The sequence below is a fragment of the Sordaria macrospora genome, chromosome 4, assembly GCF_033870435.1.
Source record: "Sordaria macrospora chromosome 4, complete sequence".
NCBI lineage: Eukaryota > Fungi > Ascomycota > Sordariomycetes > Sordariales > Sordariaceae > Sordaria > Sordaria macrospora.
In genome coordinates, this window is record NC_089374.1 from 4,283,467 (window position 1) to 4,304,178 (window position 20,712).

General features: G+C 52.1%; 4 protein-coding genes across 4 annotated transcripts; 1 reads left to right on the forward strand and 3 right to left on the reverse strand.

The window, feature by feature from the left end:
• Positions 1-4: 4 nt before the first annotated feature.
• SMAC4_02120 (uncharacterized protein) lies at positions 5-3,809 on the forward strand. Its single transcript, XM_003350360.2, has 4 exons — positions 5-1,610; positions 2,020-2,251; positions 2,405-2,680; positions 2,746-3,809. The coding sequence occupies exons 2-4, from the start codon at positions 2,084-2,086 to the stop codon at positions 3,226-3,228; spliced, it is 927 nt and encodes a 308-aa protein (XP_003350408.1). The 5' UTR covers positions 5-1,610; positions 2,020-2,083; the 3' UTR covers positions 3,229-3,809.
• Positions 3,810-4,369: 560 nt separating this feature from the next.
• On the reverse strand, positions 4,370-5,308 carry SMAC4_02119 (uncharacterized protein; the record flags this gene model as incomplete). The annotated part of the gene is made up of 2 exons (XM_003350359.1): positions 4,370-4,700; positions 4,815-5,308. 2 exons carry the CDS (start codon positions 5,306-5,308, stop codon positions 4,370-4,372), a joined length of 825 nt encoding a protein of 274 aa, XP_003350407.1.
• A 45-nt stretch (positions 5,309-5,353) lies between these two features.
• On the reverse strand, positions 5,354-7,573 carry SMAC4_02118 (uncharacterized protein). Its single transcript, XM_003350358.2, has one exon. It carries the CDS (start codon positions 7,483-7,485, stop codon positions 6,121-6,123), a length of 1,365 nt encoding a protein of 454 aa, XP_003350406.2. The 5' UTR covers positions 7,486-7,573; the 3' UTR covers positions 5,354-6,120.
• An 8,021-nt stretch (positions 7,574-15,594) lies between these two features.
• SMAC4_02117 (uncharacterized protein) lies at positions 15,595-18,479 on the reverse strand (the record flags this gene model as incomplete). Its single annotated transcript, XM_003350357.2, has 4 exons — positions 16,728-18,479; positions 16,219-16,667; positions 15,973-16,156; positions 15,595-15,887 (listed from the first exon to the last, which is right to left on the reverse strand). The coding sequence occupies exons 1-4, from the start codon at positions 16,792-16,794 to the stop codon at positions 15,595-15,597; spliced, it is 993 nt and encodes a 330-aa protein (XP_003350405.2). The 5' UTR covers positions 16,795-18,479.
• Positions 18,480-20,712: the final 2,233 nt, after the last annotated feature.

Genomic DNA, 20,712 nt, shown 5'->3' on the forward strand with positions numbered 1-20,712 from the left:
AATATGCTGTTCTGTAGGTGTCCTCCACTTTCAAGTTAAGTTTTTGCACTGCATACCAAAGTCCGCTCCATCAACGCACATTGTGGGATGAAATCCCGTCCTCCAAGACTTTCGGAAGTCTGAGCTGCAAAACTGGAAGGAGCGTTCGCTGGCCACTTGCCAAAGCTAGGCAGTCCATCACGTCTTCCTTCAACCACCACCACCTGCGTACCTTACCTGACCAGAGTCTCCAAGTTTTTCCAAGCCCGCTTTGGTGCATGACGCGAAAAAAAAATTAAGCCATCTAACCCCCGTCCCGCTCCAAACGGTTCATCCATCTTTGTAACCTGCAACACCCAGCAGACCGGCCATCATTCGCAACTTCCACCCGACAGGTTCTGGATTGCCATTCGAAGCAATCAATCCTCCCAGCTCCCTTGACCGCGCAACATAATAAACATCTCATGTGCGTCTTTGTAGATTAGCGATATCCATCATCATCATCACCCTTTGAAGAACTGAATGGCACTTTCCAGGCATTGTATCCCCCAATAGCTATCCCACCCTTTTCGCTCCTGGCTGCTAACGGCATTGTCTCCAGATAATCTCCGGTTCCCGAAATCAGTTGTCGATCCCACGGCATGGGCTCTTGTCGTCGCAGGCCTGTCCAACGGAAAGAAAGAAAGTCGATATCCAATCTGCCAATGCGGCTCAAAAGCATGTCATGCCTTCTCTTCCCCTTGCTGCCCTGCCATTTGCCGGCTTGGACCGCTTGGACTTAGGGGAACATGACACTTTCCGATCTGTGGAGAACCGAGAGCCAACAGGGACAAAAGCATCGATGACGGCAGCAGATCCTGGCCCCGGCGAGCCCAGCGCCCTAGCGCCCAAAGAAGCAGCAAAGAAAGTCAAAGGTCCCGCACAACCAATGAGACTCGTTCACGGCCGGCTGGCGATGGAAGGCTGCATCGTGGGCCAGCACTCGCAGAGACAGAAAGGGACACCAAGACAGGGATGTCACTTAGACGAACGCTAGCGAACACTGGGGGCGGGTCCATGATCTGTGCGGCCCCGGTCCTTTTCTCTTCTGGGCTGGGAAACGAAATGGTACCTCGGCCGATTGGGTAAACAAGCCAATCACGTCGTCGTTGGACCCCGGGAGGCCTAGATTTCAGGTCCCCACAACAAAGCTGTGCAGCCGCGATGGACCTCTGAGAGCTCGAGCTCGGGCAGCTCAGCGCTCCAGTCCCTGTCTTGGAAGCCACCCGGGGGAGCCACGGGGGGGTCGATATTGGGAGCGACACGGCCGCGACCTGCCAAACGCAGAGAGAACCCTCGCAAGTCGCAAGCCCTCAGCTCCTGGTCAGCTCCTGGGCCGGGGACCTGGGCGCAAGCTGGTCGCAAGCTGGGGCTGGTCAGCTCCTGTTTACCAACCTCCTCGTAAAGGCCTTCAAGACTCTCAATTTGCTATTTCCCCTTCCCTCGAACCACCCCCCGGATCGCGCCAGTTGCCAAACCCTGACCCTCTTTCACTCTTTTTTGCTTCCGGTTCTAGCGGTCCCAATCGACGTCGACTCGTGTCGTTGTCCTGCTGTTCCTCCCCACCTGTTGCTGCGTACATCCCATCGCCGGTGAGTTTGCTGTTCTCTTTTTTTGATGCTCACAGAGAAGTCCTTTGGAACCCGAACAGAAGGAGTCCCAAACAGTCGGTGACGGGCCCGGACGGCGCGGGCTAGGGGCCTGACGGGGCGTCATTGCGGAGCATTGGCAGCTCGTATTATCCACTCCGAAAGACCCCCAAAAGCCCCAACCTCCAGCGAAAGCTCCCAGCTTCCCCGGCCGGATGCCCCGTAATCACAGACAGAAATCCGTCGCAACCGCTCCGGGCGCGACCGTCGCATCACCGGCGAATTGTCCGCGCCCGCCGATTCACACTAACATCCATCTTCCTTCTGTCATCGGTGCCTGCCTGCCAGTGCCGTACCGGTACCGCTGCCATATACCCGTGCGCTCTCGCTGACCACTGCCCTTCCTCCGCAGGCTTGACGCATCCCCAATTACCTATTAGATGTCGATTTGACCGCCGCTACCTTCCTCTCTCACCATGTCGGTAAAAGACCACCACAGCACTGTTGGTGCCATCGCCGAGGCTGTCGCCGAAGCCGCCCACGGTGACCTGCCCGGTACCAAGGGCCACCATCCCATCTCGGCTGTCATTGGTACCGCTATCACCGGCGGCAGGGCAAATGCCGGTACCAAGGGCTATCTGGCTGTACGTCATCCCGTCACTCCCTCTTGCATATGCGCTCCCTAGATGCGCTCATACGGCAGCACCATGAAGTCAAACAGGTACAGGGGAAGAAGGCCGTTTATGAAGGGTTGAAGACATCATGACAATGGATACTGACCTCATCGTCCACCCCAGGCCTACCTCAAGCAGCTGGAGTCCAACCCCCTCCGTACCAAGATGCTCACTGCCGGCACCCTAGCAGGTAGTCAAGAGCTGCTCGCATCATGGCTCGCTAAGGACCGCAACAAGAATGGCAACTACTTCACGGCCCGTGTCCCCAAGATGGCCACCTACGGCGCCCTTGTCAGCGCCCCCTTGGGCCATTTCCTCATCTGGATCCTCCAGAAGATGTTCCAGAACCGCAAGAGCTTGAGGGCCAAGATCCTCCAGATCCTTGTCAGCAACTTGATTGTGCGTCAATGTTCCCCAATCCTTATGTCATGAGCCTGGTTAACACTATTTTCTCCCCTGTCTAGGTTGCCCCGATTCAAAACTCGGTATACCTTGTTGCCATGGCCATCATCGCCGGCGCCAAGACTTGGAAGCAAGTCCAAGCGACTGTACGTGTCGGCTTCTGGAAGGTCATGAAGGTCAGCTGGCTCTCGTCGCCCCTCTGCCTGGCCTTTGCCCAGAAGTTCCTGCCCGAGGCCGCCTGGATGCCCTTCTTCAACCTCGTCTCCTTCTTCATCGGTACCTATATCAACTACGTTACCAAGAAGAAGCGCCTCGCCGCTTTGCGCAGGAAGCACTTCGGCGACGGTGCTCACGGCGACCATAGACATGATCGCGAGCGTGAGCGTGATCGTGGTGACCGTGAACGCCATAGCAGCCCCCCTCACGGCCACGGCCCTTCCCACGGCGGCCGTCCCATCAACCCTACTCTCGGCAGCCATCACGGAGGCGGTCCCGTCCCGCCTCCTCAGGACTACCCTTCTCTCGGCCAGAACCCCCATTACTAAGCACAAACGCATTACCCGGCCAGCTTAAGCCACGGTGATGGACTTCGGGTTCAAGCTGCGAAAGTATCGTGACTGCCTTGTAAACACGTCACCCCGGGATTACCCCTGATATATGATACCAACTATGAGAGTGGGGTGCTCATTAAACCAACATTTGTGCCAGCCCGCCAGGTAGGCCCAGCACACCAAAGACAGGTACAACCTAGCCACACACATAAAGCGACACTAATACTACGGATTTCCTGACGAGACAAGTCTGTGTAGGTGAAGATGAATGGTTGTACACTGGAGGGGAGGAGAAATAAGAAAGAAACGAGATATTTTGGATACTGGCTTCTTTGATATCTTTTTGTAAGGCGCGGGGAAAAGCCGGAGCAAGTTGGATATTGCGTGTGAATGTATTATCTCTCTGTTACTACGTACGCTTATTTAAAGATGGATACCTAATTGTCTCACCGAGATCTCGCATTTGTTGTGATGAATATGTACCATGATGTCCATGTCTATTCTCTTCGTCTTTGACTAGTCCTCAACGGTTAGGAAGAAAGATGGAATGATGAGATGTACCGCCCTCCATGGGAGCACCGCCCAGTCTTTCCGCTCTCATCAGAGGACGAAATCCGTTTCAGTACCGGAATGGACAGCACAACTTCAATTTAGCCAAGTCCCATCGTAGCCCAGCCAGGTTCATATCCTATGATGATGGGTTCACGCTCCAGCATCCAAACCCTCGTCTCTCAAGCCTCCCAGTTTGACGATCGGGCTTGTCGGAATCAATAAGCAAGATATGAAATGCTTTTTTTTTGTAACGGGCTGCTTATTGTTCCTTTCTCTCCCACGATTTTCACCTGACAGTTGGCCAAGCTGCGAGATGTGGCGCGAGCGCAATCCCGAGAATACGGTAGACTTGGGCTCAAGACGCCTTTCGAGGTATTGTTGCATCCACTATCTCGGATGAGGTTGTATGTGTCCCTCCACCTCCCATTACTATGGAGAACAACAGCACTCAGCCGTTGTTGCTCGAAGTCTGGACACTGCAACGTCGGACAAGCAACCCCAGGGACCAGCAGGAGTACTGGTACTGATGGCGCCCTTCGTGGTCATCTAGCGCGCCGATGTGGTATTTGTAGACGCCACTCACTCAGTCAAACCCTTCCAACGGGAGATCACCTTCGAGCATAAACCCAGGGCTCCAGTACTCCCACTCGATACCCTGCTTATCAACCCAAAGCATCCCCTCGCCCACGAGATCCTCCAACGCCGTTTGCGCTCGTGCTCTCGTCCATCGCAGGTTGTCCATCAACATGGACACGCTGACGTATCCCAACACCTGGGCAGCCTCCAGCACGGCGCTCTGATCGGTATTCAGCTCCTTGGGCACGGACCGGATATACTGCTTGCTTCCGACCTTGATAACCGAGTACGCCGAACCGAGAGGCTTGAGTGTCCCTACCGCGCGAAGGATATCATCTCTGTTTCTCTGTGTTAGCACCACGCATTCATCCATCCGTCACACTTCTCCACCTCCTCCTCTTCCTCCTCTAAAGCAAGCCCGAAAAGAAAAGGGCAAAAAAAAGAGAACCTACTCAGTAACCCCCTGAACCCCCATCCCCTCCACCCTTCCCCTAACCACCCTCTCCCTAACCATACCCACCTCAATCAACCCGCCATTCTCGCCCCTCGTCTCCCCACAAACCTCCACCACCCTAACCGCCAGCTCGAAATAAAAATCATTCAACCCCGTCCGCCCCAACAGCTGCGCCCACATACTATCCCCTTTATTTCCTCCTCCCTTACCACCACTGCTTTCGGAAGAAGAACTACCAGCCAAAAGCGGATCCACCCCGATAGCCGCGCACATGCGCGCAAACTGCGCGCGGAAAGTCGGGTTGGACTTAATGTCCTTGGCGTGCGTGGCGGCGAATTGCTGGAGTAAGGAGCGGAAGACGGAGAGTTGGGTTTCGAGTGCCGAGGCCTGTGAGGTGCGCAGCGCGGAGCCGTGCGTGGCGTATTGGGCTGAGGTGAGGCGGGAGCGGTCGAAGGCTGCTAGGCCTACGGCTTTATTTTTGCGGTGGGACATTTTGGGGGGGGGGGGGGGGGGGGGGGGGGGGGGGGGGGGTTGTCGGGTGGGTGAGTGTGTATGAGTATGTGTATGGTGGACTGGGTTTGTGAGAGTTGTGAGGGTTGCTTGGTTTATTCGATTGTTGTGTGATCGGGTGTGGGGGGCGGGTATGAGGTAGGTACTAGATGGGCGGTGATGATATGTCGTTGAAGGGTGGGATTTCAAAGGCGGTGTTTGGATAGGTGCTGTATAAGATTGTTGTCGCAATGAGAGTGAAGCTCGAGAATGGGAACGAAGATGGAAGTCAAAAGCGGAGATGTGAGGTTGATGTTGGGTGGAAGTCGGAGTGGGATCCGGGGAAGCGGGTGGATTTGATGGCGTGCATGTGGCATGTGGGGCGCATTGCTGAGGAGCCCCGGCCCCGGCCCCGGCCTCGACGGGACAGGGGAGTTCCACCGTGACGTAGAGATAAGTACTTCCGTGCCCTGGGATCGTGACATTGAAAGTTGAACACTGACAGTCTGTGACAATGCTCTTGAAAAGTATGTAGATTTCCGAGATGGTCAACTTTTTATGATTCCGAACGGTGGGATGGACTAAGGCCGGCAAACAGGTGATGCCATTTCAAAGCTCCGCCCATCACGCTTCTTCTCCTTTTATCACTAACGTACATATGCATGCAGCTGTCTAGAACAAAATCATCAAGTCTCACGTTTCTTTGAATGCGCAATTAATCTCTTTCACTTTTCATCACCTGTACCTCCCAAGTCTATGCGATGGTAGTGATCACTTATCCATATGACCAAACAACCCTACCGCACGTCACCTCCTCAGTCATTAAACGAAACCAATCCAACCTCCCTTCCGTGCTCATCCAAATCAACCACGACTGGCATATCATCATCGTCGTCATCATCCTCGCCTATCTCATCCTTCCGTTTATCCTCCTCTGCCTTCGCATGCTTGGATGACCCCAGGTCCCATCCACGAGTAAACAACCACGCCTCGAGTTCCCCAAAGATGGCCCTCGCGGTCGACTGCTCTATAGTAACAGCATCGCCCAACCCGTTCAACACCTCTTCAAGCTTCCTGGCGTACGTAGCCAGCGCCGTCCTCAACCACCGCCTGTTCTGGAGGTTGAACAGATATATGGGTCTATCCGGGCTCGGCCCAATGGTATGCTCACTGCGGCCCTTCTCCTGCTCTTCTTCCGAGGTGGACTCGATGTATTCCTCCGTATACATAACCTGCGCATGTAGTGTCCTGATCAGTTCAACGGTGAGGACCGGGTAGAAGAGAACGAGACGGTACGCGCGCACGATGATCTTGAGCACGAGATCCCACCACTGCTCCATGCAGGCGTGGTTGCCCAGATGCGTGCCTGTCAGGAACGTGAACTGCAGCTCGGCGATGATCTCATACGGATCAAAGCTAAAGTCGGTGCTCCGAAGGAGAGCCAACACTCGGTCGGTGGTGTCCTCGACGACGTCCCTTCTGGTTGGGTCGGAGTCCAGAAGTTCGAGATCTTTGAAGTCTTGGGCGAAGAGAAAGTTGAACTCGCTGGACTGCACCGACTTGTACTGGGCTCGATATAATTCCCCGACTGCACAGTCGGCCGAGTCGACGAGCCAGGCGTCGACTGATTTCTTGCCAGTGATTCGGGCCAGGAATGGCTCGGATATGGCGTGGGTTAGCTGCTGCCACATCTTGGCTGGGTCTGTGGTGAACGATGACTCGTTCCGGCCACCAATCGAGAACGGCATCGGCTGCAAGGCTCTGGCAGAACTCTTGGAAGCACCACGCATGTCGTATGGCTTCAGCTTGGGGTATACGGACTCAAGGTTCTCAGCCTGACGTCGTTCCTCGGCCTGATTCGGGAGGCTGGAGAGGACTTCGTTGTACTGGTCCCATTGCTTAACGTGCACTCGGCCGTTCTGTTCCTGGGTGACATACCAGTATCCGTTCCGGGATGTGGCGCCGGGTTGCTGAACCCACAGAAAATGAGTGCCTGTGGGTATGTCGCGGAAACCGAGAAGGCTTTCGTTGGTGGTTATGGCCATGTCGTCATGGCCCACGATGAAGTCCCGGGGGAGGGATAGTAGTAAGAAAACATCTCCATGATCGGGGCCGCTGCTTGACTGCGCCAGCGGTGGCATGTCATTGTCCCCTTCATCATCTCTGGCGGTAGAGCTCATGTTGGTGGATGGAATGGCGCGAGATCCAACTTCGCTGGAAGTCTGGACTTGTTGACTTGTTGAGGATGAGTCTAGGTCTGATATTGAAGTGACATATTCGGCAAGTCCGATGATTGGCTGAATGATGACGAAGTGGGGCCGCCATTACTGCCTGCCGACTCCATGAACCCCGGCCGGAAAGTGCTTGCGCATCATCTTCTGCGCTTTCCACTTTGGTCCAAACAAGTTTGACATCTTTCAATGCTTCAACAACTGGACGAGCGGGCGACCTAAGGGGAGGCAAAGAAGCCTGAATGTCAACCATGGCATCCTTGCCACCAAACTTTCGAGAGAGGACGACATCACGGACACACGTTTATTTCCAGTCAGTACTATGGCCTTATCGCCTCGCTGCTGGTCGTCTCCAGTCGATCCACACACACTTAAGGTTTATCGAAGCCAGATCAACAACGAGAGTCGGGGCTGGAACTCCTCACTTTGATGTGCAGGGTAGGAGTCTTGGAAAGCATAGGGGAACGCCTGATTTTGCAACACTCGCTTGCGAAAACGCATATTCTGCTCGCCCGAGGTAGATTCCTCTGGACCTTTCCTCTCAGGATAATTTTGTCTTGATCGACAGACTGAGAGTTTCACTTATGAGGTTGTTCTTGCGGCGTTGTGGTCCAGTCAGCAAAACCTGGAAGGACGCGAGTGGGGGAGACTAAAATACAGTGCCCCTGGAACTCACCTGTAACAACAGGCGGAATGGCGTAGGGCTTAGTGCCATCCTAGGGCTGAAATTTCCCCGTCAAACACCCGACCTCAACCGCGCGTTTAGCGCCATCACCGGTCTCCACCTGTGGGCATCCTTAACCGCAAGTGACGGGGACTGCTATTGTTTCGGACCGGATTTCAATTTGAACGCAAGGTTTCACTCTTCATACTCCGCACAAGAACTGAAAGTTACCCAGGTTCCTGGCTAATATATGAGGCGTTAACAACCAAAGGCTAGGTAGTTGGATACTTACATGGACTAGTTGTTTCGCGTCGTGGAAGTTGCTTCCCGGTTATTTTTTCCCATACCTTTGAAGTTGTCTTCTCCTGACCTTCATTTCGAGATTCCAGACTTCCAGGTCTATTCAGACCAACTATGTTAATTTCTTATTCTTTGGGAGCATTTGCATCCTCAGCGCGAGGGGGAAAGCTCATGTCATATGTTGACACCCAGTGAGTTCCCTGTCCTGAAATCGTATCGGTTGTATTTCTCCAGGTTTACCGCACAGTTTGTATGTATGTGTGACCTTCCGACTCTACATGATATCCAATATACTTACTGTGTAAAGGTAGGTACGACCAGTGACAAACTGTGCTGTAACCCGAGCCGTACACTGCTACCTTTTCGCATGACCAGTCTAATGCCAGGGGTTCCCTGGAGGAGATGCAAGCCTGGTCGTGTAGCCATGGCCATGGTCAGCCACGCGAGCGGTTCTGTCCCATTGCACCGGGAGAGATCGGCCGCCCCGGCCGTGTTGCTTGTCTGTCTGGTCTGTCCAAGGTAACTTGACTCCCCCTATGGCTGTTCGGAGAAGCTCCCGATATGTGGTGTTACTGTGACCCTAGCCGGCGGGGAGCAAAGCTGCGAGTACAAGGGTGAATGGACTGGATATTTGTGGAGGTCATGGCAAGATGTGCCTAACCGGTAAGTCTCTTATTATTTAACCCTGCCTCTACATGTTCGCTCCACCGAAATACTCGTGATGGTCAGGTTTCTTCAGCAGACTTTGACTACGGGGCTCAAGTTCAGTCGCTCAACCACGTGGCTACGGTTCAGCCGGAAATCAGGAGTAGAGTTTGGACCTTGGTGCATCCGCTTCTATCATCCTCATCTTTCCTTATCTCTCCAAAAATTGTTCATGTCTTCTAGACTCCGACGACATTCCATGCAGCCAGCCCACGAGCAGCCACCACTGAACGCGACTGGAACTCCTTCAACATCCACGTGGTGGGAACGTAAAGCTAATCCAAGGCTAACCGAGTTTCTCTAAGCGATATATGTAACGTACATACATCCTGCTGTGACAGTGTTCCGCAAACACACGAACTCCAATAAACACACAAAGTGTTCTGTCCAAACTCTATACGATTTCCCTCCAACCAGAAATATTTCCACTGGTGAACCACACACACATAACGGAGTGACAATGCTGGCTGATATGACGAGCTGCTGCTGCTGCTGCTGCTGCTACACAAACGTTTTCCGCTTTTTATTTAAGCCTAGCGAATTACAAACAGTCCCTCTCATTGCTTCGAAAATTTCATCAGCGTAACACAGTGGCTCGTATCTCGGAGCTATTTTCTTCATGCTGTGCTCTTCCGTCTGTGGAGGACAAATTTCGTCCCCCTGTTTGCATAAGTTAACTGTATGTTAACAGGGTACGGGTACGCCGTCACTCAGTGGTTTGCTTGTGTCCCTTCTAGCCGAGTTCTTACTTTGATGTCGGTACCTCTTGATTATGTTGCTGGAAGCTTTAAGAGTTCCAGCGGTTCGAAGGATATTGATATACACCTGTCAGGTGATGAGCTCCAAAGGCAGCCGGAGAGGTGTAGTTCCAAACTCATAGCGGTTCATAAATATGTTCTTTGGTTTAGCATTTGCATCAGTGGCCGTCTTTTGCTATTGTAATTTTTTTCCACTGCAACATTGTGTCCTGACTATATCCACCTTTCTACATGTCAACCATGATGGTTCCTAGTCGGCCTGGGAGATTGAAAAAGACAAAAGGAAAAAGAGACGAGCCGGCAATCGCGGAAGAACGAACAACCGGTATGCTCCGAAGGAACCGGTGGCCCGTGTAGAAGACTTAAACGCCGCCGTCACGCTAGAGTCCGTTAGGTTAAAGTTAGATTCACATAATGAACATAGAAAAAGGAAGGAACGATGGAACAACAGCGTAGTGTAGCTAAGGTGTGGTCACACAAGACCAGACAACTTTAGGGTTCGGATAGGTATCTTTTTTTTATTTACATTATGTACGCTAAATCCACTCTAACATGATACAGTCAGATCTCCAATTAATGATCAAGTCAATCATGCCAGTTCTGATCGTTAATCTCAGAATATCGTTAATCTGAGATGTGGGTCATTTTTACACGAAACAAGGCGGAGATTACTAGGAAAACCCGGAGCATGGTCGCGTTGTACCAAATAACAGTTTTCTATATTATTTGGCTCTAAAAGTGTTATTAAAATACAAATTTAGAGTGGCCTGCTTGGTTCCTGTCTTCTCTTTCAACTGCTGTTGAACTAAGACCTTCTGTCGTTGCCTCAACACCGTCAACGCCTTCAAATCTACATCTTCATGTTGCTCCTCGAACTGAATGACTAGATTGACAGCTCGAAGTGCTTCTAATACTGTAATTGGCTGTGATTCGCGCTGCTCAGCTTCCTCCTCTGCATCTTGTTGGTCCACCTCTGTGAAAGCCTCAGCGATTTTTGTGAGCAAGTCCTCGGCTGTATCAAGCACTTCCTCTTCTGGGGGGTTGACAAAGTTATGGATATCCATCACCTTCTTGATTCTCCCAGCTCTGATAAGCTCATCTGCAAGGCGTTGCATGTGAATGGCTTCATCCCAGTCATGAGGGCGACGTTCAGGATCATACACAGGTCCTAAAAGCTGTGACTTCTTCCAACAATTGTCGATCGTCTCAACTGTGAGCTTATTCCTCCAAACATCAATAATCTAGTGTACTGCATTCAAGACCGTAGTCTCTTTGACAGCATCTCTTCCATCCAGTGTAAGATTCACCATATGCTGTAGCCAGATTTTCCGGTACTGCAACTTCAGCCTGTTGATAATGCCCTGATCCATTGGCTGGTAGATGGAGGTGGTGTTGGCTGGTAGGAATTCGACGGTCGTGTTGCAAAGGTATTGGTCGCCGTGTTGTTCTTTAAGTTGTTTTACCGCTGAGACGTGAGCTGAGAAACCATCGACTAACAACAACACTCAACGACCGGCCATCTGACGATCAAACCAGTACAAATATTCGATGAAGATAGTGGCGGTCATATAGGCGGTCTTATTATTACGCTAAACAACGGGAAGGTTCCTAATGTAGATAGCATCGTTGCCAAAAGCACGCGGGCACTTGGCCTTGCCCAGAATCCACAAATCCAGCTTGTGTGTGCCGCTGGCATTCGAACAAGAGAATATAGTGAAACGGTCCTTCTGCTTCTTCCTTCCCTTTTGGGCGTAGGTAGCGAGTGTGGTGTCGGGGGTAGCCAGCTAATATAACGCTGTTTCGTCGGCGTTGTAGGTGTTGTCTATACCGAACAAGGAAATCAAAGTTTTGACTCGCTGGATTTGTTATAGGGAACTCTCGATATCAGCTGACCCGGACTCGCCAGACTGTCGAAATTTCTTGATGTGATGACGCCGCTTGAACCCAGCCAGCCAGCCGACTGAAAAGCTTGGTACCCCGAGGAGGCGGAAGTCAGGCATCCTTTCCCATAACGATTTGGCGGCAGTCCGGATCATCTCTCCAGTAACGGGCAACTTATTACTCTCCATACGCATAACCCATTCGAAGAGAGCTTTCTCCAAGACGGGGTAGTCAGCAGTATGGACTTTGGTAACTCCAACAGCCCCGCGTACGAAGGTCTTGTTGTCGACATAGGCAAATTTGGGTTAAGAGAATCGCACACGGTAGACTGGTTCACTTTGCGACCAAATTCACGTGTGGCCCAATCGGCTACGTTGCGTTAGTTGAGGAGGGGGTTCGCCTTCGCATACGAACGAATCTTTTGACGTTGAAGCTCGTTAATCACATAACGACGCTGCCTCTCGGTAGGGAGCATAGTGTTGAGAAGGATGGTTTGAAGGGTGGTGAACGTTATAATAAAGAGTTGGCATTGAGTCAACCCTTCCGATCAGATAGGGAAACACTGCGTGAAATTTAGTAGGGTGCTGGGCTCCCTAGAGCTCCCAACTTTATAGTGGGGGTAGGAAGTGGTAAAATTTTAAACCGGTTTGACAGGTTTTGCCAGCTCTTAACACCTCTTTACAGGGCTGTCAAAACCTGTCAGACGGGCTGACTTGGCTACCAGAGCTGTTAAACAGGTATATTGGATATAACGATCCGTATGTGTTACGTAAGCAAGAAATTGATCGATAATTGGATAAGTCAGAAAAATCATCATTACCATACATTAAACTAAGATCTGCCAAAATTTGATTGCTAAACTCAGAATATCGTTATCCCTATAATCGTTAATTGGAGATCTGACTGTACCTTTCAAACGCGGGAGCTAATTTGCGATCGATATGGAGCTAACTTACTAGCGGACCGCTAAATCGAACCAACAGGAAGGATCGTTATGGAAACTTAAATGTGACTGCATGAGTCGTAGTCGGTTCGTGTCGGTACCCTTGAGTTCATGAATGGTAAGTAGGAGGTACTCTGTTAACAGGTATGCACGATCATACATGATACATGAATAACTTACACTGTAGAAGTTAGGAGATTCTCAAAGACTTTCTTAGAGCCTCTTTAACTCTGGTTGCTTCCATGGTTGAGAGGATCTAAGGAATGGCATTTCACCCTTTAAGGATTTGCCCTCGACTTCTGGCGATTTCTGGTTGCTATCTTCTAATCTTCTTGTACGTGTGTTCAAAAGCCCGGGTGTCCGGTCGTATGTAGCCCCAGGTCCAAGAGGTTCTCCCTTGTAAAGTACGTAACACCAACATGCAAGCCAAGCAACGCCGACAGAAATGTGAAACCTACTCCATTACCTGGATGCTAGATTTGCTCTTACTACCTAGCAGCCGCAGTTAGCCAGTTACCTTGCCTAGCTAGTTACCTTACCATTCCTTACACATATTCTTTTTGAAGACCCCGCCTTTCCGGGGGGTGTTATTCATTCATCCTTTCATTGTTGTTTTTCAGCCCTGTGACTCTGACGGCTAGCCTGTCTGTCGGTCAGACGCGTGGCGGCAGAACCCGGACTAAAGCGGAAACAAACCGGACAGGGCGGGCAAGCGGGCAAAGCGGCGGCCTACCTACCGCTTGCTGCTGGTGCTGCTGGTGCTTCTTCGCTAGGATGGTCCCGTGTTTAGTGCCCGCTTCAACACGCGCTTATGTTTTGGGCTAAGATAAATTCACGAACTCAACCGGACAGACGGGAAAACATTCGACTGCTGACTGGTCACTGGGCTGCGGTGAGCTGGACTGTAACTGTAATGTAAGCAAGTACGCACATAACTACCTAATGCATCCCGTTCACATGGTTGACGCTAGGCAGGACTAATGTAAGGTCGGGTAAGTAGGCGAGAGGTACGGTATGTATGGTAGGGCATGGTAGGGATGCGGTAACTGTGTGGTAGCCATGAAGTCAATCTTACAAAACACACGCATCACCTACAGACACTTTATTGCATTCCCACGGACGCCCCGGCCACGCACGTACCAACTGCACTCTTCCTGTAAGAGCGGCAGGCTGCGGACTGAATTGAGACGAAGTCAATGGAAGCATTCGAACGATGTAAGTGAACCTTCTATTGGGAGGTGCATTTGATGGGAAGTGGGAACACGCAACTGATCAAGATATAACTCGAACGACACTAGCGTGTTCCAAATCTCTTATCTTACATGGTCTGTTCCCGCTTTGCCCGGCCGCCGCAGTTGCTGGCTTGGGCTTAGGTACTGCTGCTGCTCCCGTCCCTTGGGACTCCATGGGACTGGACTGGACCACCGGATCCGACCCTTTCATCCACTTCGCTTCTGTGCCATCATCCCACCATCTACCACGTGTTAACTAACCTTACTAGTGTACCGTTCCTACGGTACGCTATTCTTGCCGCGGTTTAGTTCCCGTGCTTAGGGGCTGTGTGTAAATGGTACGTACCACGAGGGAGGACCGATGACGAGCTTGAATCCATGACGATGTAGATCTTGGTGCCGTGATTTTTCTGGTCAAAAGAGATATATCTTGGCCTCAACTGAGTTCGACCTATTGATACTTGATGACTCCCGAAAATGTTTTATTACCTCTATCTTTCTGACTGCACTCTCCCTTGCGTTTAGGGGCCTTGTTAACCGGTGGCCATCTAGACCACCTACGGGACACTAGGGTCCAGTTCAGCAAGCGATGTTGTCTTGCATTCCATCCAACCCGATGGATGGCCACAGGAACATGGCAGGGGGTTTCGGAACTGCGGGCTGAGGCAAAGTAGGCCCAGTCAAATTATGAGTGGTACAAGGCGATGGCCGGGTTTGCTAGGAGCACACGAAGGATTCGCTCACTCTGTCAGTCAGTCAGTCAGTACTCACTGAGCCCACCCCCAGCCTGACATGAACCAAAATGTTCCGCGTCTTTTTCTAGAAAGAAGAAGATGGATTCGGATACCTGCTTTTACTAGCCCCCTAGTATGCACGTCATACGGACAATGTTTTTAACCACCCTTCGGCTGAGCCTCAAGAGCCTCACATTAAAAGGCCCTCCTCACCCTTGCATACACACATCGTGAAGCTGTATCATCAAAGATTAACACAGTCAAGGTAGAAAGAAGCAAGCTTGGAAGGATCAACATTTCTCTTTCTTTCTTTCTTTCTCTTCACTGCACTTTCTTCAATGTCTGTCCCAGTTGAAGGAACCGTAACGTACAGGTATCTTCGCCTTTCGTTTTGACCGCCCGACCTCCCGCTCCCCATGCACCGCACCTTCTAACATGCATGCCAAATGAAACCCCGATATAAATGAAAAAGGTATAGTGCCAGGAGAATGCATAGGAAAATGTTCTTGTTACACCAGCCCCATAAACAGTGATTACACCAGCCATTCGAACATTGCTCGAGTTGCCTCATCCATCATAACACCCTCTTTCTCTGATAATCCAAACAGTGACAAAATGCAGCATACCAACATCATAACAGCGTACAGAATAGTTCTGGATATTTTCCACAACGCCTTATAAAAACCTCTAACGCCTTCGAAAGACCAGGATCGATCCATGTCGTTCAAACACACTATCTTTTACGGTGACTCTTAGTCACCACGAGAAGAATAAACTACTATGGCTGCCCATTGGGATCTGGGTATGATTAGCATATGTCTCGCCTGGAAGAACAAACTTGCTAGTACTTACGTTGAGCTGTGCTATAACCATTGGGGTGATAGGGAGAACCAGAACCGGGAGGGTAGTTTTGATATGCCGGACCGTTGTATTCTGGTAGGGGATACTGAGACACTGGCGTGTTGGAGCCAATTGGTGGGAGTTGAACGGCACCTCTCCCGGCATAAGAGTTGTTCTCGGCGCTCTGTGTTGCTTGGGTGGTGGACGAAGCGCGTGCTCGTTCCTCGTTGGCCTTGCGTTGCGCCTCTTCCTCCTTCTTGCGCGCCTTCCACTCCTTGCGAATCTCCTTGAACTCTACAAAGTGAAACCCAAGATTAGTGACAAATCCCCAGCGACCGTGGCGCAAAGGCCATGGTAGAAGCAAAGATTCCATGCCTACCTTCAGGAGTCCGCTTCGTTCCATGCGACTGCATGGTGACGTGCGCATTCAGATGGTTGAGTGTGCCATAAGCCTTCTCGCACCCATTCCACCCACACTTGTACATGCGCTCGATCTCCTCAAAGCGTCGGCGTGGTCGCTTATGCTGGGTGGAACCGGGGATAGGAACGAAAGAGTAAACCTGCTTTAGCATGTTGATTAGACTCAATTGGTTGCTGAGATATATCTCAATTGGCAAGTTCGTACCTGATTCTGTCGCGTTTGAGCAGGAGCCGGGGAATGTGTAGGGGGGAAGACGGCATGGCCCTGCATAGGACCGTTTTGCTGATATGTCGCCCAGTCGGGACGTGGTTGGGCATAGAGTCCTGCACTAGGACCGCTGTGCTGATATGGGCTCGTCACATCGGGAGGAGGAGGCGCGTAAGACGGGTAGGCCGGGTGAGGATAGGCGTGTCCAGGACCCGACATGTTGTTGGACGAGGGGACGCCATTGCTAGGATGGCTCTGGGAGGAGCGATATCCCATCATCGTGTCTTGAGGGAAACTGGCACTTCCACGGTGACCCGAGTAGCCGTATTCAGAGGCGGGGGTTCCAGACGGGGCTGGGTAGGGTTGGCCGGGGGCTGGGGCGGCTGGGTAGACAGGAGGGCGTCCTTCCTGCTGTGTTGTGTAAGGCACAGGGCCAGGTGCTTGCTCTGTTGCAGATGAAGCTTTAGTAAGACGGGACGAAGTGCGGAGTTAAGATAAAGACAAACCTGGGTGAGAGTACTCGGGGGGAGTACGGTCGGTATTATTTGTCGTGCTGTTGGTATGGTGTGACATGATGGGTAGAATTGGCTCCGAATGGAGGTTCCCACGTCTCAAACTTATAATAAACGCCGGACAGCTTATAGCGCGAGACTAGCGATACGGGGGCAAGGACGGCTAAGAAGAGCGGACAACTAGGCCGGACCACACAACCAAAAGAGAAACCGGACACTAGCAAGGGTGCTGGTGGAATAAGCAGTCTGGGCCGAGTCGAAAAAAAAGAGACGGCGGGCGATCTAAGAGATGCAGGTCGTGGGTATTTCTCACTGGACAGCTAGCTAGTTGTAGGCCGGGCCGGGAGTGAGAGGCGGCGGGATTGTTGCGTAACTGAAAAAAAGTCTGCAGGCGGCAGTCTGTCGGTTTGGCCTGACTACCGTATAACTAACTGGGAAGCCGTTCCTGACGCGGGCGATGTATGACGTGCGTCCAAGGTAGGTGCAATGATGAGTCGAGATCAAACCTCGGGGGGTCGGAGATGTTCGCAGGCGATGTTAGGAAGGAAGGGAAACGGTCCTAAAACTGAAGGCGCGACACCACTACCCGAAAAGTTGGGGTTTACACGTGCAGAACGGGCACAAAGTGGTTTTTATATCGGACCATGGGCCACCTCTCGAGCAGAGGAAAAGTCGAAGGGGTCACGGTTGAATGCCGTATGGCAAAAGGTGGCCAGGATTCGTCCGTTCTCGCATCCACCCTTCACTCCCAGGACTCCCCAGAGGAACCTTGGGACCCCGTTGAGAGACCCAGTTGCCAGTGAAAGGGCCGGGCCCCCCTGGTACCCTGGTCTTTGGTCACAATCGCTTTTTTTGTAAAATAGTGTACTGCTATGCAGCAGTGAAGAGCCTGCCATCCACATCGCCTGCAGGCAGGAGCCTTCCGTTGAGCTGTAGGTATCCAAGTACCTCGAGGTCTGCTTGACGCCCAGGTCTGCAGCGGTATTGGCGCGTACGGTATTGGTGACGCCCATTCACCAACCTGCAGTAATTCATACAGCCCCAAACGCAGCGTTGGTTCTAGCACGGTCTGGTCGATCTGATTGCGCACAGTCGGTCGGGTGGATGTGGAGGTAATGCATTCAAAGTGCAGTGTTGGCCCGCCCAACCTGAGCCGCCCAACGACAACAGGTCAAGAATCCCAATTGAGCGGTCGCGATTGATCGCCTTGACCGGTGGGTATGCTTGAATCTAAGCTCAGCACCAGAAAAGGAGCCTGTATGAAAGGCGATGTGGTGAATTGCTCCAAGATCAACGAAAACATAACGGGACTGGAAAACCAGCCATGACCATGTGTATCGTTACTCGTAGTGAATGAGCTTTCCCCACGCCGGTGCCGGCTGCGTTCTGACTCGCGCTCCAGCAAGTCGGACTGCAGGCTCACAGGGGGAAGTGAAAAGAACACTGTGCAGCGTCTGCTTTGTCTGACAGGTTATGGTAATCCGGTGCGGGGGTAACGGTAATCCATTGTAACGGCCGGAAACAAACGTGTATTTTTGCTGCCCATGTTTTTCCTTGACTCGTTGTCGGGATGTAGTTCCAGATATTCTTCCTTCACTTCAAAAATGGCTCCGAGTGACTGCCTCTTCTTATATCTTCGCATTGGTGCCAATGCTCCATCTCTCCCCTTCTCACCATGTCGTCAACCTTTGACCACCTGGGTTTGATAGGTACCCAAGTAGACCAAGTCAGCAAATGGAAGGTACCTCCAAGGTTGTACTCAACAAAGACCTCGAAGCGGGCGGGGTGTGTAGGTACCAGCGTGCCCTCCCTGCTCGCCGACCTTGCCCAAAAAGGGTGGAGATAATGCGGGCTGCACTTTCCATACCTAGGGGACCAAAAGTGTGAATTCCTCATCTCTTGTTGATGGTTCCTGCCCTTCTCACCGCGATTGAGGAAGCACTCGACGACGGACCTTGAAGCTTTTCTTGAACATACTGGCGCTACCTAGGACGGCAAGTACGGTAGCCGCTTGCCTTGATGCGCGCGGATCAAATAATGCAAGTCCATATGCGGTGTTTTCGATCAGCATGGCAAAATGGAGGCTTCAAATTGGAGCGGCAGATCGTGTTCCCCTCCGCTCTCTTTACTCTGCTACACAGCATCATCATCATCATCATCGCCAATGTTCACGCTCAATCGAAGGAGCGCGGAACTGGAAATGTTCTATAGAGGTGCCGATTCCATCAGCTCAACCAAACCCCCGTCTCCTCCATCATTGTCGCGTAAAGCGACAAGAGTATCGAACTCAATGGGGATTCAACCTTGCCGGCCAGATAGGCCGCAACAAGACAAAAGGCATCCGGCAAAATCAAAACGGACCCAGCACGGGGGTTCTGTTCGCAGAGGGGGTGAGGACAAGCGGAGTCACGGCGATGACCCCGGTCAAGGACCCTACGATGTGCTGGTGCTGATATGTGGATGATGCCCAATGGGCCGAGGCACTCCAGCAACGAGCGGCTAGCCCCAGCAGCAGATCGCTTCGAGACCTGCCCGTATGGTCTGACTAGAGGAGAGGCCAAGAACATTGCTGCAGTTCCAAATGGAGGCAGACCGCAAACAAAACGAACAAGAGACAGGGCTCTGCCTCGAGACAAAGGCGACTTTGATTGCCCGGCGTTGGACCTGAGGCAGTGAGGAGCCTGAGACACCAGCCAGCTCTGGCTTCACTCTCTGGGGCGGCACGACACGGACCAGAGTCGCCCAAACCAACGTTGTGTTGGCCACGATTCAAAGTTCAGGGCCTCAACGCTGGCATTCTTCATCTTTCTGCTTCTTCCTGCTGCCGCGAGGACACTGGGCCCTGTCAACCCAACCGCCAACCCAGCGCAGCCCTGCGGCCGGCAGGTTTGAGGAACTCAAGTGTCCGCAGGAGGCACGAGAGCTGCCCATCATACCCATACACTAGGAAGGGATGACCCAGGAGAAAAAGGATGAGCTACAATGATCAGCGCTGAAGCGTGACACCTTCCTCTCACTCGTGCCGCCATCCTGCTCACACACACACTCTCTCTCCACATACATCACGATCCAATCGCCTCGAGCGGCGAGCTTTCCATTCCCCATTTCTCAAGTACGGCACCTCCTAGCCGTCGGGGTTGAGTGCCAGACCCTTTTCTTCGCAACCCTCCCGCTTTGCCCTGATTTGCTTGGTTTGATTTCTATGCCAATGCTAACCTTGCCTAGAACGTACTTTTTCGTCAAGAAAACCTGAAGCCGCACGGATGGACAACCATGCCTTGGTGCCTATGGCTTGAGCCCGCAATATTCGGGAGCCGTAGTGAGGGTTTCAGGTCGTTCATGTGGCAAGTGGAAATCCGACGGTTGAGGAGAGCACCCACAAGCACCTAACCCTCGTGTAAAAGGGTTTCGCAAACCTCCGCGAGATTATTCGGAATGGACTCGTTGTTAGGGGCATGCCAATGAGCTAGCGCCGCGGCCCTGTGATTTCCGGTGGTTAGCGTAGCGCCGTCAGAAAGGCAGCGAAGCGGGACCGAGCTTGGAGCTGGAGAGGACTTATCCCCACCGGACCCGGTTCCCCGTCCGCTGTATGGAGATGGCGCCGGGCGTCGTAGCTTGATCGATAGCGGAGATTGCGTAGCTCCAAACGACTGCCTGCGCACCACCGCATGTGATGATGACGGTCCGGAAGGACATCTGTCATCGTCTTTGCCGAAAGAGAATGTGGACACATCTGCGGGTGATGACGAGAAAGACCACCGTTGTTTTGAAGTATGTGCCAGACACCCAAGCGGTGACCGTGTTGAAACTTGAACCTTTGATGACCACAGAGCCGAAGAAATGCTGAAAGACCACTACATCACGATTCGAAAATGATAGCACATTAGGCGATGCGCTTTGTTCGGGCATGTTCGAGACGCAACCAAGGTCTTGGGAACGAAAACTTAAAATTTTAGGCCTATCTCGTATTGTCTATTTG